This window comes from Clinocottus analis, unplaced genomic scaffold (assembly GCF_023055335.1).
Source record: "Clinocottus analis isolate CAN_PGR_092001 unplaced genomic scaffold, fCliAna1.0.p SCAF_1, whole genome shotgun sequence".
Taxonomy (NCBI): domain Eukaryota; kingdom Metazoa; phylum Chordata; class Actinopteri; order Perciformes; family Cottidae; genus Clinocottus; species Clinocottus analis.
The window spans coordinates 15,475,973-15,498,346 of NW_027175820.1; the positions used below are offsets into that span (position 1 = coordinate 15,475,973).

At 39.6% G+C, this 22,374-nt stretch overlaps 3 protein-coding genes across 5 annotated transcripts; 1 reads left to right on the forward strand and 2 right to left on the reverse strand.

Annotated features, from left to right (window-relative positions):
* Positions 1-210: 210 nt before the first annotated feature.
* Positions 211-10,748, reverse strand: phf10 (PHD finger protein 10). Its single transcript, XM_068589593.1, has 12 exons — positions 10,619-10,748; positions 9,404-9,513; positions 8,561-8,691; positions 8,218-8,301; positions 7,942-8,066; positions 7,668-7,817; positions 7,314-7,423; positions 7,027-7,171; positions 6,670-6,822; positions 2,782-2,890; positions 1,676-1,864; positions 211-1,468 (listed from the first exon to the last, which is right to left on the reverse strand). Exons 1-12 carry the CDS (start codon positions 10,688-10,690, stop codon positions 1,371-1,373), a joined length of 1,476 nt encoding a protein of 491 aa, XP_068445694.1. The 5' UTR covers positions 10,691-10,748; the 3' UTR covers positions 211-1,370.
* A 333-nt stretch (positions 10,749-11,081) lies between these two features.
* Positions 11,082-17,172, forward strand: rab4a (RAB4a, member RAS oncogene family). Of its 3 annotated transcripts, XR_011078234.1 has the most exons (9): positions 11,082-11,232; positions 12,110-12,190; positions 12,476-12,590; positions 13,203-13,265; positions 13,361-13,515; positions 13,819-13,914; positions 14,038-14,170; positions 14,998-15,079; positions 15,197-17,172. XR_011078234.1 is itself a non-coding variant. In XM_068589965.1 (8 exons), exons 1-7 carry the CDS (start codon positions 11,217-11,219, stop codon positions 14,151-14,153), a joined length of 642 nt encoding a protein of 213 aa, XP_068446066.1. In that variant the 5' UTR covers positions 11,082-11,216; the 3' UTR covers positions 14,154-14,170; positions 15,313-17,170. The 3 variants fall into 3 exon arrangements, 2 of the variants coding, with proteins under 2 accessions (XP_068446066.1, XP_068445948.1); XM_068589965.1 differs by lacking the exon at positions 14,998-15,079 and having other exon boundaries at positions 15,313-17,170; XM_068589847.1 differs by lacking the exon at positions 14,998-15,079 and having other exon boundaries at positions 15,197-17,168.
* ccsapb (centriole, cilia and spindle-associated protein b) lies at positions 17,122-21,788 on the reverse strand. The gene is made up of 5 exons (XM_068589718.1): positions 21,754-21,788; positions 20,466-20,811; positions 20,294-20,368; positions 19,468-19,688; positions 17,122-19,377 (listed from the first exon to the last, which is right to left on the reverse strand). Exons 2-5 carry the CDS (start codon positions 20,803-20,805, stop codon positions 19,195-19,197), a joined length of 819 nt encoding a protein of 272 aa, XP_068445819.1. The 5' UTR covers positions 20,806-20,811; positions 21,754-21,788; the 3' UTR covers positions 17,122-19,194.
* Between the last annotated feature and the right edge of the window lie 586 nt (positions 21,789-22,374).

Consider the following 22,374-nt stretch of genomic DNA (forward strand, 5'->3'; position numbering starts at 1 on the left):
TTCCAGGGACCACTACATGTATCAAAAGTTTGTTGAATGAACAATTTAAAACATAATTTCAAATGTAAAAATACAAGTTACTTAAAACGTTTAAGTAATTTCTATTCTCTTTTCTATTCCCTTGTTGTTTTGATCGTTGGTATAGAAACGGGGATTCAATCAAACATGGTACACAATAGATTTGGGATGAACAGGAGTATTTTCCAAGTTGCTTTTATTTTAAAAAAGAAGAAAAAAAAGAAACACGCAATTCAGTGACAATGACATTATTCCCAAAAAACTAGCTTACTGAGGGACAATACCAAATAATAGAACTTTTTTTTTCACCAAGCCAATAGCATGGTATCTAATCATAGCTGATGGATGTTACTTTTCAATGTCATTACTATGAGTGGTTACATTTTTGTATAATTATAAAAAGTGGAGGTTTGACAAAATCAATACATGTCAAGTGAGACCCTATATCTTTCAGTAATCAAGACTGAAAAATAAAAACCTGCTGCAGCCATGAGGTCTACCACAGCATCTATTACATTTCATTACACAAAATTACAAGCACCATGTCATCATTTAAGACTCAGTTTAAATAATGTTGCTCCTTACTGACCTGCCCCGTTAAATAAATGTTCAATTAAAGTACCAAAAAATACAAAGCCATACAAAAAATGTTGTTTTAGAAGTAACTGATTTATATCAGTGAGCTCTTGGTTGTTTCAGTAGTACCGGATCTAAAGCACCATTTGTTTAACTGAAACAAATTTCCCACCGCAGAAATGTTCAGACAAAAACTATAATATCAGTTACATAAAGTAGGAATGCACTGATGCCGTTAGTGGTGAGCAGATCACAGGATTTGATGCAGCACATTTGGATGGTTTTGTCTGTTATCATTATTTATGTATGACGTCAATGTCTACCATTTAGAAACAAGAGTTACTAGGCTACAGTTAATGCCTAATCTGGATTATGTGGAGTATGTACATTTGAGGTATCGCATACAATATTCAAAGTTTGATTTGTAGTTGGCAAGTAAACTCAGTGTTTAACTGATTGCGATTCAAATTATAGGCCTGCCTTACTGATGTCATCAGTGCTCTCAGCGAAAAGATCTATAAACGTGTTTACTCACGTTAACCTGTGTATTTACAGACCTGTCAATCAATAAAGACTAGCAGCAGGTTAAGATCTTGCGTTTGGATTGCTGGTATTTGGTAGGAAGGATACACTTTTGTTTGTTTTTGATGTTATTTTAAATGTATAGGTTCTACAAATGATTGAACAAATGCAATAATGTGCATTTGGGTCAAATTTGGTCAAGATATTATGGTTATTGATGCTGTTGAAGATATTATGGTTATTGATGCTGTTGATCATTTTTGAGCCGATTTAGACTTCTTGGGCGTTTTCGCTGCTCCCTTCTTCTTGGGTGTGGTGAAATCTTTGTCGCAAACCTCACATACCCAAAGGCCTGAGGAGACAGAGAGAAGTCATTTATTAATATGAAAGAGACAAACAAACCTACATTAAATAAGCAAACAAAAAAGGTAAATGACTAATGGACATTTTGTGTGTACAAGTCTACTTCTCTCTTGTAGTGATTGTGGGCCAGTCCCCGAGTGTGTGGTTGGTCTATAAAAATTTCACTGTATGCTTGTAATTGTGCGCATCTACTCACCAGTAGGTATGGAATTCATGCCCACGCAGAACGTGTGGTACCCTCGGTCACATTTGTCACAGAACATCATCTCGTCCTCATGGTGGGGCTGCTGACACACCGTGCACGTCTTACACTCCATACACTGCCATCGGTACGTGTGGATCACACCCACCAGCCCCTTGCTCATGTCCAAGCAAGACGGGTGGCCTAAAGTGTGCAGACACAAAGACAGAAGCATACATACACAGAGCCACACACACACACACACACAAATAATTATACAACGCATGCACACAGACATAAGTAAAGAAACAAGTCAGACAAAAACACAAGAGACACAAAAACCGACAAAGTGAACACACACACACACACACACACACACACACACACACACACACACACACACACACACACACACACACACACACACACACACACACACACACACACACACACACACACACACATTAATTCAGAGGACTTAAACACATCTATTGTAATAAAAAAAAAATTTCCCCTTGGAGCTTAATAAAGTACTTTTCATTTCATTCATTCATAAGCTTATCGGGAATACTTAAACATATGTAGAGTTAAGAGACCCATTGATATTAATCAGAACCATCTAAAAACAAATGAATAGCCTTTTTTCCGTTTGTCATAACTGCCTCTCAGTTTGCCAACGTTTCACCAGCCAACAGATGAAAAACATGACACTTTGAACCACTATGTCTTTGTGAATGCTCAGTATGAATATTTATAAAAGGGAATTATATTCACATTACTCTAATGTTTAACCAGGCAGTTTAAACACTTGTCTGAAAGTATAAAACTTGTTTATACACAATGAAAGGATGTTGACTGGTGGTACAATGGAAACCTCAACATTTCCTTTACTTATAATAGCAATGATTCATTAGTCAATGATAATCTCTGATGTTAATAACAATGTACCTAATGTACTGACTAGGTTAAGTGAGAGAGGTATAACATATTTATGATTACTACTAATCTTATTGTAATAATTGTGTCCTAGGGAGAATTGTTTAAACAAAAACACCTGGCATTGAAAATTAATACATTTTGTTGTGTATAAAAAAAAACAAAAAAGAACAGTGTTAACTTACCGCTGTTATCACATTGGGAGCAGTGAATGAGAGCCTCTGGCTTGCCCCTCTTGTTGGCCTCTTTACCCTTCTGGCAAATGCCACATATAGCATTGGGAATGACCTTAGGCTGCAAGGGCAGAATAATGCTATAAAAAACATGTGTATCCTGTAGTCATGGACAATATATTAGTCAAACAAATGTTTAATGCCTGGAGAAAAAAAAGCCAATCCAAAAAGCTTTTTTTTTTTACTTTACTCTTTTACTTTGACTACTTTGTACACAAACTGCGTCACATGGCATCAAAGCTGCTGTCAGACTAAGTTTGATTCTTTTATTGGTACCAAGCTCGTTCTTTGTCGTTTTATTTGTGGCAAGGAACACCCCTAGGTGTATAGCTCATGGTAAAATACAAGAGGGTGCATGCATGTGGCACCTGTAATCTACAGCAGATGTATTGTCACTCTAGTCAAGCGATGACTAACTTGGGAGCAGATTAAATTAAAATATCTTGCCGTTGCTTTCAGTTTAACAGGGACAGAGTAGAAAGATAAGGCTCAGGGACATTTAAAGAAGGATGTCACGGAGATAAACAAGAAACTTGCTACACTTTAAAAAAAAAAAAATCCTCACAATTAAATCATGAAAGATTGAGCAAAGTTCTATATTTGGACTGCAACAGTCTAGACTTCAAGAGCATGAAATACATCTATGCGAAGGTAAGTTTGTCGGCTAATTATTGTCACCAAATATAAAAAAAACTGTCCTGCGAAATTAACTTTCCAGTTACTCAAGAAGATAGCAATCCATTTATGTTGAAAGCCTTAAGATAGTAACATCCTTCATTAAAATGTCCTCCTCACAGGAAGTTAGCAGGTTACACTAAACAGCCACAGGTACAATACTTTGGGTCAATAAAGGACATGGTTTGGAAATGATGAAAATTCAAGGAATAGAAACAAAGCTGAGAACTAAACTAATAGACAGGCAGCAGCAGGAGGGGGAAATAAGAAAGTAGAGCCGTGTAGATTTTCATACATGCTCATGATGCGTATACAAATATATAGTCTCATCTATATTTCTATTTATAAAGTCAACAGTTCATACCTTGAAGTCTTTAGCGAAAGGATTATCCTGATTGCTATTGTGAGCTGACTTTTGACAACTTTATAAATGTATTTGTGGCCACACGAAATGCTTACATTACAAGCAGTGTCATTAAGTCCTATGAGTCTGCTTGATGGCTGCACAGTCATAACATTTCTTCAGTGGCAACATCCACACAGAAAAATAGAACAGGACCAGTTCATGAGGTTGAATCCCGTTTTATTCTAAATTAACTGAATTTGGTAAACACAAGAAATGCGGTATTTTATGCACATAAAAGAAAAAACGGTCAGAACTCACTTTCAGGTGCATTTGCTTTTATATGACCTGGTAGCTAGTTTTTATTGGCCATATAGCTATAAACATTACGTATAATTCAGACGAGGCATACATACTTAGACACAACTAAGTCAACTAACCATATGATCAGCAGATCATATGGTTTAAACATCATATTTGTACTTTGAGATTTCTGTAAAGTAAATAAGTGATAAGATAATGCGAACCCGTTAGCTGTGCCTCACAACTTTTTATATGTCTTATGGCCCAATGCACATTATCTAATGAAACTGGACTCGACTCAGCCTTGCAACTCGTAGTGATGACAATGGATCTCATCAACATCATTCACTCATTCAATACGTCTAACACACAAAATAACACATATTCTGAGCTCTTTTTAAGAATCAAGCCAGCACTGCATGTATCAGGAAGACAAAGAGCGGTATCAAGGTAAACACTTAAAAATTGTAAATAATATAACATTACTCTATGCAGCTGCATTGAACACAATGCTTTGACCTCCAAAATGTCTCCTCTATCTATAAGCTACAAAACGGCTGTTGAGTCACAGCTTTTTGAGTGACTGATTTCCACAAATCCTTAAACTGAACAACATTAACGCGTCATGTTAATGATGCAATATACTATATATTTAACATGTTAACATGCAACATGTATCACATTGACACATTCTGAACAAAATACTGCTGAAGAGGCAATTAGTTAAACTAATTCCTTTGTTGTTCGGAATTGTTTTTTTATTCATGAGCCGTTTATGAAATACCACTCTACTAATCATGAGGTCATCATTAACCAATGCATATACTGTAGATGGTAGTCAGACCAGAGCGAGGTCACGCTTATCACCCCATGACCGGCATCATTTACTAAAAGTTTTGCTGTTACATGTGGTGTCCTTTGAGGAGAGAACAACAATTAGACATCCGTGAACCATTAACTCGGGTTTTAAAAATGGATGAAAACTCTACCACTAAAAGGAAACTGGTGCATTTCAACTTTACATGTATTTTACTTTGGCTGATTTACCAGAGCTACAAAAATATTGATCGTAGTTGACTTCTGTCTAGAGCATTTTCTCAAATTAGAAATGCCTGAAGGGTATTATATCTTCCTATTGTGCTCATCACAGAAACAGTACAGGGATATTATTTTACTGACTAACAGTTAACTAGTTTATTCTGGCTACCAACATGCCATGCCATGTCTGCAAGCTCAAAAGCATATATGCAAAATAATTTGAGGACTGAAAATCAAGTCAAACTTAAACTGAACCTAGAAACCAGAACACTAGAAAAGAACCATGCCCACACCACAAAGCTGAGCTGAACGCAACTGGACCATCATACTCTCCTTAATGGTAATATACATGCATATTTTAGGTACTTTTGACTGCAAGTTTAAGGATTTGAAGGATTAATCAAATATCAAAGTGTCTAGCCCAGTGGGCTGTAGGGAGCCAGTGGGACACTAAAATAATACTCCCCTCCCCCATCTACAGTCATTTGAACATTTAGATTAAATTCAAGGTATTTATTCAAAATCTACCAACGACGTGCCATGACTGGGTATGAACGAAAGGTAAGCTGATCTGGGAATTGTCCAGCAGAGTAAAAACCCAGACAGATGTCATACAGACTACTTCTAGCTCAGCTCAGCTCAGCAACAGTGTGAACAAGGTCAGTATGTCGTCGTCTCTCCAAGATGACATTATAAGGACAGGAAAACCTCATGTCAAACAGCTGTTTGATACGTAGTAACAGATAAACAGCACATCACATAGTGTATAATGAAAGCATATTATAATATCAATACACACTTAAAATATTAGGCTCAAGTGGATTCTACACTTTAGATATAAATGTTAAAAGTATCTAGTGTTAACATCAACTACCTTTTAAAACAACCACAAATTAAATGTGGTTTATATTTTTTATATCAGAGTAACAAGACTTTTCTTTTTAAAAAAGAAAAAAAGAAAACTAGCAGCCAAAACATCCACTTACTTGTCTAGGAAGTATCTCTTTTTGACAAGTGAGGACAGACAAGAGGTATATTGAAGACATTCAAAATGAAAAACTTTTAAAGTTCAAATTTGTCTTCGATGAAAAAAAAAAAGTGAAAGTGCATTCAAAAAGAAACTAGTGAACTGTTTCTTTAAAATGTTCTTATTGCTTACAGTCTGGTACGAAGAGGGAAAAAAAGCCACCAGGCAATCATAAGAACAAAACCTGGAGCGAGAGGACCCCCAAAGTCTGACTCTATGTGTAAATGTGTGAGAGTGTAAGTGTGAGGGAGTCTGCAAGTGTATGAGTTTGTGTCAGGTTGTCCCAGCCGAAAAGCTGACCCAACGATAGAAGCCGGAGAACAAAGTGAAGAAAGCTAGGGAGGGGTGGCGGGATGAATGGAGTAAGGGAGTGGTAGTAGTAGAAAGAGGAGGAGGGGGTAGAAAAGTGCTGCTGCTGTTGTTGGAGAAGAGTTCAGTTGCTTTTGTCCTCTACCTTGTACCCTGGGGTGGCTTTGTGGGAGGCAGAATGACGCGGGGTGCCATCTTTTCCCGGTGTGGACGTCTTGTCTTTGGCTTTGGACTTGTGGCCCAGTTTCCCTCCTCCCTCTTGGCTCTCCACGTCCGACGTGTTGCCTGAAGAACTGTCCTGCAGAGAAACACAAAGGGAAGGAGAAAGAGTGAAGGACATGTAGATATCAGAATCCAGATTAGTTGAGGTAATTCATGCAGTTGCTTGCATAACTGCATAAAAGACATCTACCATTAAGCATCTGTACCATTAGTCCAAGATGGACGCATGATCTGACGCGTGTGGGCTACTAGAGTATTTGTACACAGCCGAATGTCTTACAGAAGAGTTCTTCTTTTTGTCACCCTTGCCATCCTCAGGGTCATCGGAGTCGGGTTCAGAGTCCAGCGCAGGGAGCTCTGGATCCAGTGGAGGCTCAAACAGAGCTGTGTTTAACGGCAAGTATCGCAGCTCATTGGGAGAGTACCTGTGATGCACAAAACACTGTTGCATCAGGGCAAAACATTCAGCATGGTAATATACAATACAGGAACAGAAATTGTCCAGTTTCACCCAGAAAGAAGGGAACCAAATTTTGGGTTTTTCATCTTGAAAAGTGTGAACTGTACCTTTTGTAGTAGTCTTGGAACTGTCCTGGTATGAGAGCCACCGGGTAAGGCCCAGCCTTTGTCAGCTCTGGAGCCAGCACCTTGAACCTGCCCTGTGGCACCTGGATAATCTGAGAAAACACAAAGTTCACGGAAAAAAAAAAACATTCAGAAGTATACAAAGACCTTTTCTGGATCCAATTTGTGGTTTGACATTTCCACATTGATAGAAATCACTATATTCGCCAAAACTGTTACATGTAGTGTTTCTTAAACATCTTTGCCTTTCAGACCCATCAAATCAAAGCCTTTGATTCATCAATAATGAGCACCCAACAACTTTTTTAAATTCCTGTTTTTCTAGGTAGTACTTACATGTGTCTGTAGATCAAAGTAAGCTCTCCTCTCTTCCATACGCTCCCTGTTGAAGTTACTATTGAACTCTGCAGCTTTTTTAGCTGCCTTCTTAATGTACTCAGGAACCTTGCTGGCCTCCACCTTCTGAGGGTTCTGCTGCTGCATTTGCTACAAAAGACAAGAAACAGAGACTGTAAGAGATGTGTTCACACATGTATTATGGAGGACTATCATTAAATTAATTACTGTAACATCACTGTCACAGTAATCATCATTATATACTTATACTCACAGAGTACTCTTTAGCTATTCTCTGCCGCTCTCTCTCCTGCAGTATGACTGAATACTCAGAGTGTTTGATGGGATACTCCTTTATCATCAGATCTATCACCTCGTCACTCCGCAGAGCTGTCAGACCTAAAATGAAGAAAAAAATACAATGACACACACACACACACAAAATGGGACTGCACTGAGGTGTCGAACTATTTGCATCCTAAATGCACCGAGTTGAGAGAACGTAATGAAACAATTATATCTGGTCTGAGAGTGTTTGTGTAGCTCCTACCCAGAGTGCACTGTGTTTCAGTAATGACATTCTGTTCCCGCAGGTAAAGCTTCTCTTTGTGAGACAAGTCTCTTCTGTCCATATCTACAGAGTGACAAAGAAACAACATCACTATCCAAGAGACAGTTTCCTTCTTCCTCTGGTCAGAACATGAGTAAAAAGTCATTATCATCAGTATGGCACGAGCCAAACAGCTACATCAGCCTATACTAATATTGCCATTGCATTATTATTCCAGCAATAATAAAAACTTTAGCAAATCAATAACAATTGGTATTGTAGTGAGTCAATTGTATTTTACGAGATAGAGTGCCACTTTTTAAGATTTTTACTTCAGTCTTACCAGGGTACTTCCTCTTGAAGGACGTGACTCCCAGATACTCGCTGACCTGCTCCTGAAGCATGTAATACTCTCCTGTGTCATCTGGAGGCCACTTGTACTCTGTCAGGTTCTCTGCCGGGAAATAGGTCGGGCTGGAAGGCGGGTTAAGAGACAACAGGGATCAAGGATAAATTTTTTTTCGAAGATCAGTCGTTATCTCTTTATGAGCATTGAGAATACTTTAGGAAGTTGCGAGAGACTAGTAGGTTCTCAGCTAGGACAGTAAATTCAACTAAAATACTATGAGGGAATTGTATATTTTAAAATAATGTATGCAAGAGGGGGACACATGAAACTGAAGATGGCTACAGTTATATCTTCCGTTTTTAACACATTATACGTCATAATTATATGATAACAATGAAACGGTGTGAGCATGTAACTCAGCTCACCAAGTATTGTAATTTTTCTAATTAAAAAAAAATAATTATAATTGTGTAGAATTATTATAAATGTTAGACCTGGCACTATAGGCAGGCCTGGTGTACAAACCGTCGAAACGACAGCACATAACCACACATTTAAACAGGCAGTACCATTTACTTTCCACAGCTACAGCCTGAAACCTACTGAGTGGAGCTACTTAGATGTCAGGGATTGGAACTTAAGTCATGGTTTCACATTTATAAAATTATACCACGGAACTGCATGCTGGGAAGTCCTGTCAAACTCCATCGTGGAGAGTACATAAATGAGATCAGGCTATTGGTCCGGCCCTCAACAATATTTTCTGTACCTCATGTGGCCCCCTGGGAAAAATAATTGCCCACCCCTGACTTAACATTTTAAGCAATGCCAACCCACCCAAGGTCTTGAATGGAAGTGTCACAGCTTCGAGAGCTGTCTCCTGAACCCATTCTCCTTCTTTTGGGAAGGTGGCTGCCATCATTGGACTCCTCTTCAATTACGTCCTCCTACAGAGAAAAAATAAAAACACAATTATTGACTTATCTGTTTTTTATGTTATGTGTTGTTGAAACCAAAGAATTAAACTGTAAGACCATCAAAAAAATGACGCCCTAATAGCTCTCACATTTGAATGCTCTTTAGGAGCAATTTTGTATTTACCTCATTTGTGGTTTGACTTTTTCACAGCAGGTATAGAAATCCCTATATCCCAATTTTGCTTTTTGGGGCAAGTTCACAGGGTGCTTATTATAAAAAAAACAGGATAATCTTCATGTTGCTTTCTCTCTTTATGATTTAAGCAGAGACATGGCTCTATTTCTTCATCATTTATGATCATGTCTCCGTTGAACCTGAAGCCCACATAAGCACAGCCCTGGCTTCTTCAGTGCACAGCAGTACACTGTACAGTTCTTCAAATTAGATTAATTCAATTCAACATCAGAATGTCTTAATTGTTTCTGAGTGACATCTACTATTAATGTGGTCTACTATTAATGTGGAGTGGATATAGTTCATAACTAGGCGTCATTTCCTTTCAAATACCTTTTATTTGGAAATTGCCTTCACCGGAAGTGTGCTCTTATTTTGAAGTCAGTTTTTACAGACTCGTCCCGTAATGCCTAGCACAAACGGGTCCCTAAAAAATTACGTGCGGGCTGGCCCTACTGTGTTTTTCGAAATGGAGGCTAGCTTGACCGCAGTATTTAGGTCGTTAAACAAACTAAATACATGAGCATGTGAGTAGAGTTGGCAAGCTGGTAAGTGCGTCTCTGTGTCTGTGCTTTCCCAGTTACCAATGGTAACTGGGAAAGCACAGATACAGAGGCGCTCTCTTTGCCACTGTCAAACCACTCACATCAACACAGTTTGACTTTATGTGTCTCATGTGGGCATACAACATATACATGCATGTTAGTGAACACGACACAGACCAAACAAACCACACCGATCTCCCTGAACACATTTGAAACGGCAGGGCCATGATGGACGCGAGGAGCCGTCGGATAAATAACTAGCCGTTAGCTGAGGAGCCAGACACCACAGAGCTCCGTGAACCGAGATCAGTATTATGTGTGGATGTTGTTGTTGTTCGAGGAATATAAATGTTACCTTTATGGATTGTGCTTCGGGAGTAGCGGGATTAATGTCGCAGGGCGCTCTGATGGGGAGCACAGCAGCCATATTTCCCTAAATAAAGCCTGCAGCCAGGCTAGCTCACGAGCCACTACTTCTTCTTTGAGGTTTATTGGCGGTAGCAACACGGACATAACCGCCGCCTTGTGGGCTGGAGAGTATGTTGTGAGTGGAGTATTTCATCGCTACATCTTAAAGATTGATTGGTATTTCCATTATATACACAATCATTACACATTTTGTTGATTTTATTATTATTTTAAAGATATACATTTCACAAACTTTCGACTAAACTGAATGGTATTGAGAGAAGCCTGTGTCAGAAGCCTCCAACCGCTGTCCGCTTTTAAAACAGCGCCCCCCTGCGGCGGTCTTTAGACATTACCTTCTCGGCTCGGCTTTTATTTTGAAAAAAGAGATAAACGAACCACGTACGGGAAGTCGGAGGGGAAAATCAGCTGGAATCCGCGGAAATTATCAACAGTACTATTTGCATTAATTTAGCGAGCTATCCATCTTGTCAACTTCTATTTCTCGTTTCCTTCCTTTTTGCTGTCACAACGCCACACTGGCGATGTCGGAGTCATACGGTAAGGAGACTGTTTGGACGACGGGCCGCCGTTCATATCTTCGTGTAGCCACAGGCACGGGATAAGGCAGGTGTGCCGAGAGAGCCTTTTCTCACCGTAAACAGATAGCAGACAGGCTAACGGAAGGCTGCTGGCCTTAAAAAATGCGATGTCAGCGAAAGTAATACAAGAAAGGTTATACAGTAGATTACACTCTGGCTGAATTTACGGAATTGTTGGTATTTGAAGGTTACAGATCCCCACAGAGGTTAGCGGACAACAGGGGAAAGGGCTGCGGATGATGGAGCTGGAGATCAGACTGAGCTGTGCATCCTGTACTATATTGCAAATACACGAGACGCAGGCGATACATATCGAGGCGATGCATTGGTTCGTGGGGGATTGGTATCATAGTTTCAACATTTTACATAAAGATGATTTTAGAAAGTGTGGCTACTAGCATTTACTAGATACTATACACAGTCCCATCACCATCCATATTTATGTATGGAAAGCAAAGATGTGTATAATTGCACACCCTTAAAGCTGTGTACCACTATGATGTATTTTGTACCTTTTGAAGGGAAAAGTAATATATATAGCTGCTAATTGTATTTTAACACAAACACGCAAAATTAAATATGGTTATTAAATAATTGTGACTAAGACATGTACTGAGCACAACATTTTTCTGTAGAAATGTTCGGAATTTCTGTACTGCAATGTCTTAATACACATTAGATGGCATGTATACATTGCTATTAATATACCTGTGATAAGCTGGTGTTGGCATCACACAGCTGTGGCTCTATCTTTGACAATCATGATAGCTGAAACAAAAAAAGACAAATACTGTGTTGGATGTATGCACAATAATTTCTGTGTTTTTTCACCTCAGATTTCCTGTTTAAATTCCTGGTGATTGGGAACGCTGGAACAGGGAAATCCTGCCTGCTGCACCAGTTCATAGAGAAGAGATGTAAGTCAGAAAGATATAACACACCGTTCATAATTTAACGGTTAACAGACAGTTGCTCTGACTTCTGATGTAAGTGCAGTATTGTAGTGTTGAGTAATTAATGCATATTATCATGTAAAATTAGATGGGCATTTTTTAATGTTGGTTTGAGGAAATAATATCTCTTAAGATGTGTTATGTCCAGTTAAGGATCAGTGCCATGTGCATTTTCCTCACTAAAAAGATACACTGCAGGTCGTCATTGTTATGTCTTACATAATGAACCCATTTCATTTTGTTTTTCAGTTAAGGATGAATCGAACCACACAATTGGAGTCGAGTTTGGCTCTAAGATCATCAATGTGGTCAATAAAATGGTCAAACTGCAAATTTGGGACACTGCTGGACAAGAAAGATTCAGGTAGGGAAAAATACATACAAACAGAACTTCCCATCACTAAAAGCAAATGTTATCCTCTTCTCATCTTTCGCAAACACTTTGCGTACAGTCATTTCTTTTCAACCACATGCATGCTATTAAAATCTAATGTACCCCACTTGACTACTCTGGTGAAAGACAGAGGTCACAGATACATGTTTCAGTGACACAAGATGTTACACAGGAGTAATTACATTAATTTAGTTAATTGCATTGTAATGATGGCTTGAAGAGAGCCATTGTTAACGTCATTAGTTCACCTGTGCTTTTTCTGACATAAGACAAAATGTCTGCTTCGAAAAAGGGGGTTGTTTGTGCTTCCAATAGAAAGAAGGGCTGTATGACTCACCAAGTCTGCTGCTTTGGACTGATTCAAGCAGTCCTTCAATGACAAATCAGAATTTGGGAACCAAGGATGTCCCTCAAGCCGCCTTGGCCCTCATGTACGTTTTTCTAATATCTGACCACATGCTCACATGGACTTTGAGTTTATTTGTGTGTTTGTGTGCGCGTGTGTCTGTCTGTGTGTGTGTGTGTGTGTGTGTGTGTGTGTGTGTGTGTGTGTGTGTGTGTGCGCGCGCGCGCGTGTGTCAGGTCTGTTACCAGGAGTTACTACAGAGGTGCAGCAGGAGCTCTGCTGGTCTATGATATCACAAGGTAAATCAGCCGAGCCAATCACAGAACATGATTTAAGCTCAGTGTCAGTTCCCTTCTCCTTTCTACAATGTAACCCTTCTGTCTGTACGCTGCAGTCGAGAGACCTACAATGCTCTGACCACATGGCTGAGTGATGCCAGGATGCTGGCCAGTCAGAACATTGTGATCATCCTTTGTGGAAACAAGAAGGACCTGGATGCGGACAGAGAGGTCACTTTCCTGGAGGCTTCACGCTTCGCTCAGGAGAACGGTAGGCTCAACAGTTTATGATTTAGTGATGCTTTGATAGTTCCTCTCAAAACCTCTAATCATAACTGGGGAACTTGTTTCTCTCAGTAGAAGGGAGCTCCACACATTGACCTATTATTATTATTATTATTATTATTATTATTATTAGTGGAAGGATGGTTTTGGCATTTAATCAGCATCTCAATTTTTCTAAAATTATTGCAATTCACTATGGTTCTGTAAATAATTATACTGCTTAAAATAAATGTATTTTAAGACTTCAAAGGACTGAACTGCCATATGTGTGTTTGTGTGTGCGCCTTAGAGCTAATGTTTCTGGAGACCAGCGCTCTAACGGGAGAGAACGTTGAAGAGGCTTTTGTCCAGTGCGCTCGAAAAATCCTCAACAAGATAGAGTCAGGTAGGAAAATGATTTCCAACGATAAATGCCATCTTTTCATAGTTGGTTGAGATCCCATCATGAAGCCCAGTCTCTCACGTCTCTGTCCTCACATCTTGTCCTCTTATCTTGTCTGATTTTCAGGGGAGCTGGATCCAGAGAGGATGGGTTCAGGTATCCAATATGGCGACGCTGCACTACGACAGCTGCGTTCTCCTCGCCGTGGTCAGCCACAGGGTACCCAGGACTGTGGCTGCTAGTAACGCGCACAGACAAGGTGAAAGGGCGAGTGAGCCACAGAATAAGGTTTTTCATTTAGAGTGCCAGAGCTTATGAGCAGCTTGAAGCGACTTGACACTGCATGGGCTGCACTGCTTGTCTGCTATTGCTCATCTTCAGATTTACTCCAGTCGGAATACGAAATTCAGAGTGAAGGGTTGCTTTTATTTTCTAAGAGCATTTTAGGTTTGTCGAAAACCTATTTATTCTGCTGCATCTTGAATAAATGTGAGAGGAAGCACCTTTGTGATGCCCTCATTAGTTATTCTTGAAGATTGACAAGCTGGTAATCATTCACTAGTCACTAAAAGGGTAACGTTGTATATATTCTATATTTTGTTTTTGTCAACGTAGCCAATAAATAGACCAATACTAATGCACAAAAGTATATTTGTCTTCCCCAGCTTGTCTGGCTCTAAGCCCTGTATCCATATGCTGCTTTTGAAGACTTAAATCTTCAACAATTTAAAAAGAGTTATTTATTTCATCAAGTAAAAAGCTTTTGCCTTTGATTAAATAAATAATTCCTTCTTAAAACAGCTGGGCACTGAACTTTTTAGGAAACAATGCTATTTTCAGCCACGACAGTGCCCATGTTCATCATTATGAAGACTTATGTTAGCCAGTGCAATGCTCACTTATATGCTTTAATTGTTGTGAGACCACAATGTAACTACACAACAGAGAGCCCCCAATAATGAGTTAATAAGAGTAAAAAAAAAATAATTAAAAGTTATATCTATTTTATAATGTAATTGTTTTTCACAAATACACCATGTGTATGAGAATATGTTTTCCCTATTAGCTTATTTTCTCATTGCACAGCTCCTGTCTCCTGTCTGTTTCTCATGCCTGGTCTGTCTGCTTCTGCTCTGTCCAGCGAGCTTTATGTATACGACATCAGACGGTACGGCTAGGTAGAAAATGCACAGGTCCACCGCTGCAAACTTGTCAATAATATGTCATAAGTTAATGAGTCAAATTTAAGTGATTATGTTTTATGTCTCTCTTTGTGTGTGATCAGTGTGTTTCTGACGGGTTTGTGAAGACCAGGAGGAGAACAGCCATGGGGAAACCAGGTTTCAGGTTGCTATGCTGGTGACTCCTCTCTGACCTTTGACCTTTCACATCAATCTCCAGAACCTTTGTTGATATGGCTGCACCTCCCAGCCCCCCTCAGAACTCTGAGCATCTCTAAGGTAATCAGAGACAGCCCACCCTTCAACATTCTGCTCCTCTATTGGATGAGACCTTTCCTCGCCCTCCAATCAGGATGTGCATTACTGACATGTACGTAGCTTCTCTCGCTCTCTCTATAGCTCTTCCTCTCTTTCTCTATCTCTCGCCTACCTTTCTACTTATTTGCCCTCACACCTGCTAACTTCCCAGCATAGTACATCTCAGTTTTCTCCTTAATCACTACTCCCATACACCTTCAACCTGGAATACTTAAATGACCAGTGTGTAGGCTTTGGGAGGATCCGTCGACTGAAAAAAGTAATTATTATGTTTTCATTATTATTATCCACTTTTAAAGGAAAAAGTTACATATTAAGCAGAAAAAATATTGTAACAAACAAGAAATAACGATTAGACAGCTTTTATGGCGTTGGTAGGTGGAATCTTTGAATTCTGGATCCAGACAGGCTAACCTGGTCTGCTTCTTTGCCTTCTGTCCCCAGATTAATACTTGATACATAGGCACAAAGTATCAATTTTCTCACACAACTCTTTGCAAGAAAACATATTAAAAAAACAATTTATTGAACCACATGCATATCCAACATCCTCCCCTGCTATGAAACTTCTTTTTGCTACCTACCTGCTTAGATTGCCCATGAACTTCCTGTTTTAAACACACCACCAACAAACAGCCTATGACTCCCTCTTTCCCTTCTTCTACACTTACTCTCCCAGTAAAGTATCTCTCTGAATCTCCTCCGTGGCCCTACAGCATCTTGTACACTGTACAGTGTTTCTGTATATAGAGACTAACGCATGTTTTCTCAAACAAAATATCAGAGTATTTCATTATGAAGAGATATTGTATGTATATTCAAGTAGATATCATATCTTGCATCTGTTTTATGCTCCACTGTATTAATCTCATGTTTAGCCACAATACACTGACAACGTGTAAGCGGTATAGATGGACAGAGTACTGTTTGCAGCAATTGTTTATTTGTAAATGGGACAAACTGATGTGGATTACATTATGGACTTACATGTTTACATGGGAAACTGCTGTTTTATCAGTGTCAAGCTCATAGATTGCAAAAAAGAAAAACAAATATTGTGAGCAATGGTTTATTTAAATCATTTGAGTGGAAGTCATGTCATCTTTTAATTTAAAGTAGCATGTTCAGCATTTACCATTCAGTTAAGTGACTCATGTGACAGTGAAACACACTATTTTATCCAAAAGATTCCAATAATGACAGATCCCTCTCGTTTATAAATGATGCCTGTTTACACGAAAGCCTCATTGACAGCTGCCAGCTGTGGGGTCACACTAACTAAATGCATTTTACGTTTGAGCAATGGTATGAAACTATCTGATGTGTTTGATTTTTATTTGTTTCCAAAGATATTTTATGTTCAGTTCAGCCACAGGAAACTCTTGACACTAAACAATTCAACTGGGCAATTGGATTTAGGACAACAACACATTTATGTTTTAAATCTGTATAACATTTTAGACCCTTGACAAGTATGCATTAGATGTTGAAATCAAGCACACTTCAAACTGTAGAAATGTATTAGTAATCACTTGATAGTGTCTTTGGCTGCTCTACGTCTGGTTGCTGTCCTGTGTTTGTCATCAACTCCTTCGTCTATTTATGGATGTCTGTTTATCTCTTGTCATTATGAATATCATGGATTTTTAATTTATTGTGTATGATAAAAGCATATGTTTTTAAAATAAAAACTACAATATAGATTGTCCATTGCATTATTGATGTTTTTCTTCAGAGATTTTATTGTGTATTGTTTTCTTATGTAGAGATGGTAGAGATGAACAGATGTACAAAATATTTATTAAAAAGCTTTGCACCACACAATTTAGCACCAACAGTCTTTTCTTCCACATGAAATAAAATATGTACAGTCAGAAAAAGGAAAAAAAAGGTAAAGCATCATGTAATTTGACAGTATTCTGTAATTGTTGTGCTCCTAATGTCCTCAATTAAATATGTGAGGAACAGCAGAAGCTTTTTCACTAAAGCCAGGTACCGTAAGTACCTCTGATGCTTTATTGGTCATAAACTTGATTTATTCTTCCTTACACCTGATAACATTTCTGATCTTATGAGATGACTGTGTCCTTTCTCAATGGAATATTTAGGTTTGATGGATCACTGCTATACATTGTAAGTAAAACTGAGAAACGTATGTGACAAGTAAGAGGGCTGATTCAACATTGAGATAATCTTAATTTAAAAGTTTTGTCTCTGTACCTGATTTAAAAAAAGTCGGTCTTGTTCCACTGCTCCTTTCTGAGACTGTCAAAGTTTACGACATTTAAAAAACAAACTGGCTTGAAGGCATGATTTAATGATTGTTTGATCTATATTCTGGTTCAATTTAAAAACATTGATGAGCAAAATCATTACAATAGCAAGTAATGTAATAATGTAATAATAATGATTCTCGTGGTTTTGATGATGAAAAGACCTGATCCATTTTAGTCCATTTTAGTTTTCTTATGAAAGTACAAATAACACTTCCTGATTCGACACACATAAGAACAAATAATACAGACATTAAAATTACATTAAAAGCCAAATAGGTAGCAAGAAATTATGCATCTACATTAATATCTACACATTATTTTAGGTGACGACTTATCAAAGTGCTGTGGTGCTCCAGCTTTAAAGAGTATACTACTTTAACCAGTAAGTAGTAAATCAGCAATATGTACTCATGTACTTCTGATGTTTATTTAGCGTCACCCTAATGTACGTCATTGTTATGGTTCCACTTTTGGTTCTAACGCATATTCAGAAACAGTAATGATGAAGATTTTTGGCCTTAACAATTGATTGTTATGCTTATTAGGAACCTGAATTAGCTGTATGATACTCTGCAGCATCCATAGTAGCACAGAAACACAATATTCAGTCAACCAACGGCTTTAAAAGTCAAACGTGCATTTCCACGCTGCAATGGCACTAAAGAACTAAAATAAAGAACAAACACAAATGTTGTGATGAGACTATTTGAAGAAAATGTATCACATCAAACAACTGGGATTTTACATGGACTTTGACACAGTGTGATTTGCTATTCATCGAAACCGATTCATGATCTATGAACTGCTACAAAAACTATTAAATCTACCCATGTCACAGCTCTAAGAGATCTGAAACTCCAACACTGTAAAGCTCTTTGACAGACATATTACTGTAAGTGTGTTTAGTTTTGTTGATATGTATATGTAACAAGTGTATATACTACATTCTTCATGTTCTAAGATCTCAGAAGCGTTTTAAGAACGTGGCTGAATCTATTTCGACATGCTGCCATGTGCTTCATTACTCCCATTAGTCTACTGTGGTTTGATGTCCCTGTATAAAAGATATGGACATGCTGCATGGCTGTAAAATGCATTTTAGACTATTCATTCTATTTAAAATAGCTCTTTTCAGTCGATAAATCTATTAGGTATACTTACACTTTCAAATCAATTCTTCTCTTATACCCTGTAAAATTGTTATTGTTGTATCTACAAATACAATTGATTCATGTAAAAACATTATCGTACACTTGGGGAATAAGCCACACAGTGAATTTCAAAGTTGTGTCAGTTTACACCTCCAATGGGAATGGGAATCACATTTAAAAGCCTTTGTATGAATCAATCCCATGCTCTATTCTACAGCTGTGGGTATTTCAACTTTAGTGGTTGTTGGCAATAATGGCTTTAATTTTGTATTTTTGTCTGGAATGACCCTGATGTAAGTATGTTATGTGTGTACGTGTGTGTGTGTGTGTGTGTGTGTGTGTGTGTGTGTGTTTGTCCTATTGTGAGCGAGCAGAGAAGCAGCGCATGTACTCAGTGAGCCAGGGGTTGAATTCTGGTTGAACCAAATCTCTGGCCTTGTCCAGATTGTCAGACTTGGCTCTCCGGCGTTCAGTCTTCTGGGTCTGCATCTGACGCTCCACCTCCCGCTTGATCTTAGCACGAAGAGCCGACTCATGGATCTACCGGGAGAATAAATGTCAAGATAAACTTGTCAGTTCCTGTCGTCACAACACAGGTTACAATGTGTTGTTCCACAGGAAGAAGAGTACCTCAGTAGTAGAAGCTGCAGGGCCAACGTTGTGTGTCTTCCTGCTTGCCATGTCTGCGTCCTTCTCTCCTGAACCGTACAGAGCAAAAGGATGTCTGCTTTCCCTGCTGTCATCCATGTGCTGCTGTGTTGGTGCAGTCCTGACCCGCTGGGAGCGCCATATTTGCTTTGAGGATTTGGAGGGTTTACTCTGCTCTGGTCTGGTTCCTTCAGTGTCTCTCTCTACAAATAAGGTCAAATCAGCATAAAAAGACATGATAAAACTGATAAATTAAAATGTATAGACAGTAAATTCCTTGGAGAAAGATCATATACAAGAAACAAAGCAATGCAAGATTTATGAATGAATAGTGAGGCTGTCCTGCTCACCCAATTCGATTTATTGTATGTTACTTGTTTAACAATGTGACATTAGTGATAGAAATAGCACAATTTTCATACATCTCTACATAAAAGGGAACATTTGGTGAAACTTTGTAATAAATCCCATGAACGTATTGTCCTTTGTTTTAATCAGCTATGACGCTCATCCTGCACTAGGTGTCCCTGTTGGTGTGATTTTCTTGGTCGTTTGTGGCAGGTGCTGAATGGAGGGTTCTATATATTTGACATGTCATTTTCAGATTTGCAGAGTTTAGTTGTGTCCACAAAAAGCTCATAAATCATTGATAATTGATGCTTTTCATCTCCACATCAGTCAGCCTATCTGTTATTACCCTACTAATCATCACATCTATGTGTTCCTCTCTCACTCTCTTGTTGACAATGTTCTGACTCCACCTCAAGGCACTGACGAATGTACACTAATCCTACATACTTTGAATTACCTCGGTCCTCGCTGGGTGTCTGCTTCTCTCTCTCCTCCGATACTTCTGTCTCTCTGGCACCTTTAAGCTGTGAGTCTGAGAGCAGCGAATGCCATGTTACAGAAAAGCAGCTTGTAAACATCCCAATATGTTGCACAGCCCTTAAATCACACGTGTGGCAGCTCAGTATTACCATGGACTACTGGCACGTTGTCCCCCTTTGGAGGGGGATACCCGGGGGCTCTGCTCAGCTGCTCCTGCTGGCGGTCCATCCTCGCCCCCTCACACTCCTCCAGCTCAACCTCTCTGCTGGTCTCGGGCTGGACCTGGTTCTTACTGGGAGGAGGGGGGCTCCTTCCTCCAGAGTCTGAATCGCTGTCAGAGCCACTCCAGAACCAGGGGTTGTGTGTGTGCTCCAGCAGCCTGCGGGTCAGCCTGTACTTCAGCATCTCCTCGTAACACTTAGTGTAGGTCTCCCATTTGGGGTCTTTAAATTTCTTCATGTACTCCGAGCGGATCCTCTTGGTCACCATCTTGAGCTGAAAGCCATCAACAGACCGCAAAGCTGTACAATTCTCCACTTTCACGAAAAGCTATTGCTTCGCACACATAACATGCCTGCGATGTGTGTACTATTATACTACATGTGCAGTAACAATGTGTGAAACAATGCACACAAAAAAACAGCTACGACGTTTTCAGGTCTTTGATGATCGGCGTCACCGCCAGACGTTTAAACCGTGGTGTTTAGACTACGGAAGCCAATGGCGGAGCAGCTGGAGGCTTCCCTCGGCTACCAGACCCGCCTACTTCCTCTTTGAGCCGAGGCTGGCTACACAGGTTTAGTTTGGAGGAAGTTAATCTGAATAACTCGGACGTATGTTCTGTCAACTCTACCAGCGCGGTACTGTTGAAATCGGCTGGAATTAAAAGCGCCGTCACAACATTAACAGCAGAAATGATTAAACGCGATGACGTAGGAGTCATCTCCTCTTCTGATTGGCGGCGGCGATCTGAACGACTTTTGCATATTCAGCCCTTCCGTTACCGACTACCGTAACCGTTGTATGAACACTCGCCAGGCGTTACACTCGGTTGTGCCACAAATCACCACAACTGTATTTGCGTGTTAGCGTTACTGAAATACGACGTTGTTGTAACCGCAGGCTTAAAAAATGAGCACATAAAAACGTCGTCATAGATTGTATCACATCAACTACAACACCGTAACAGGGTGTGAATATATTGGTTGAACGAGGGGCAAGTTGCTCCCAGTTACCCGTCATCATTGCAGATGTGTCCCCTGTTAGTTATATATGTGAGCTCATCTATATACAGCACCAATATTCGCATATCACAGCTTGCAGATAATTGCCAATGCATCACTGACAATCCACCCCGTCGTCCGTAACAGTGCAAGGCTTGACAGCAGACATGCAGAGCTGTAAGAGTCTAAATGTGTGGACTGTAAATATACTCACACTGGACTCGGGTTTCACGGACGCAAAGCAGAACAGATGGCGTCCACGGCGCTGCTGTAATCTGGGCTGCGTCTCTTCGCTCCGCCCACTTCAAGACGTTTTTAAAAAGCCAAACACACCCGCAACAGGTGGCCTGGACCGGGATGTCAGGAATGTGGTCGCGGGGTTTATGAACCAATATTGCTGAAATTATTTATATTCGATGGAAAGCTACTATGAAAAGACGATTCGTTTTATTGTATTAAGACTCAAGCCACAGTTTTAACTAATACTATAGCTTAATTGAGTAACTTGTCGCTTCTTAAATTGGGCTACACAGTGCTTTAATTTGCCATTAATGGCTCCAAAAAGTATATACAGCTGTAACCAGCGTACGCATAGGCATAGGAGAGGTTAAACAATATAATACGGGTGTTATAGGCTTGGTGCTAGTCAATATCAATGATGCGGGCACAGTGGGGCACAGGGTGGTGGGCGCCCATTGTGCTTGAGGGCCAGACCCAAACCCCACGCCCAGTTAACCTGCTGAGCTTCTATGCATATAAGGGAAGGGCTGCGGGTCCAGTCTTGCCTAAAGATGGTCTGGGAGCCGGGGCTGCTCATAAGGTCCTTCAGGGCAGA

What these genes read in the sequence shown, in the direction of transcription:
- phf10 (XM_068589593.1), bottom strand. Translation starts at nt 10,690, where the DNA reads ATGGCTGCTGTGCTCCCCATCAGAGCGCCCTGCGACATTAATCCCGCT. An exon ending in CCGAAGCACAATCCATAAAG is followed by an intron (nt 9,514 to 10,618) that starts GTAACATTTATA and finishes TTTTCTCTGTAG; the next exon opens with GAGGACGTAATTGAAGAGGA. An exon ending in ACTTTGATCTACAGACACAT is followed by an intron (nt 7,424 to 7,667) that starts GTAAGTACTACC and finishes GTGTTTTCTCAG; the next exon opens with ATTATCCAGGTGCCACAGGG.
- rab4a (XM_068589965.1), top strand. An exon ending in GCTGGACAAGAAAGATTCAG is followed by an intron (nt 12,591 to 13,202) that starts GTAGGGAAAAAT and finishes CGCGTGTGTCAG; the next exon opens with GTCTGTTACCAGGAGTTACT. An exon ending in ACGCTTCGCTCAGGAGAACG is followed by an intron (nt 13,516 to 13,818) that starts GTAGGCTCAACA and finishes TGTGCGCCTTAG; the next exon opens with AGCTAATGTTTCTGGAGACC.
- ccsapb (XM_068589718.1), bottom strand. Translation starts at nt 20,805, where the DNA reads ATGGTGACCAAGAGGATCCGCTCGGAGTACATGAAGAAATTTAAAGAC. An exon ending in GACACCCAGCGAGGACCGAG is followed by an intron (nt 19,689 to 20,293) that starts GTAATTCAAAGT and finishes CCTTATTTGTAG; the next exon opens with AGAGAGACACTGAAGGAACC. An exon ending in CTGCAGCTTCTACTACTGAG is followed by an intron (nt 19,378 to 19,467) that starts GTACTCTTCTTC and finishes TTCTCCCGGTAG; the next exon opens with ATCCATGAGTCGGCTCTTCG.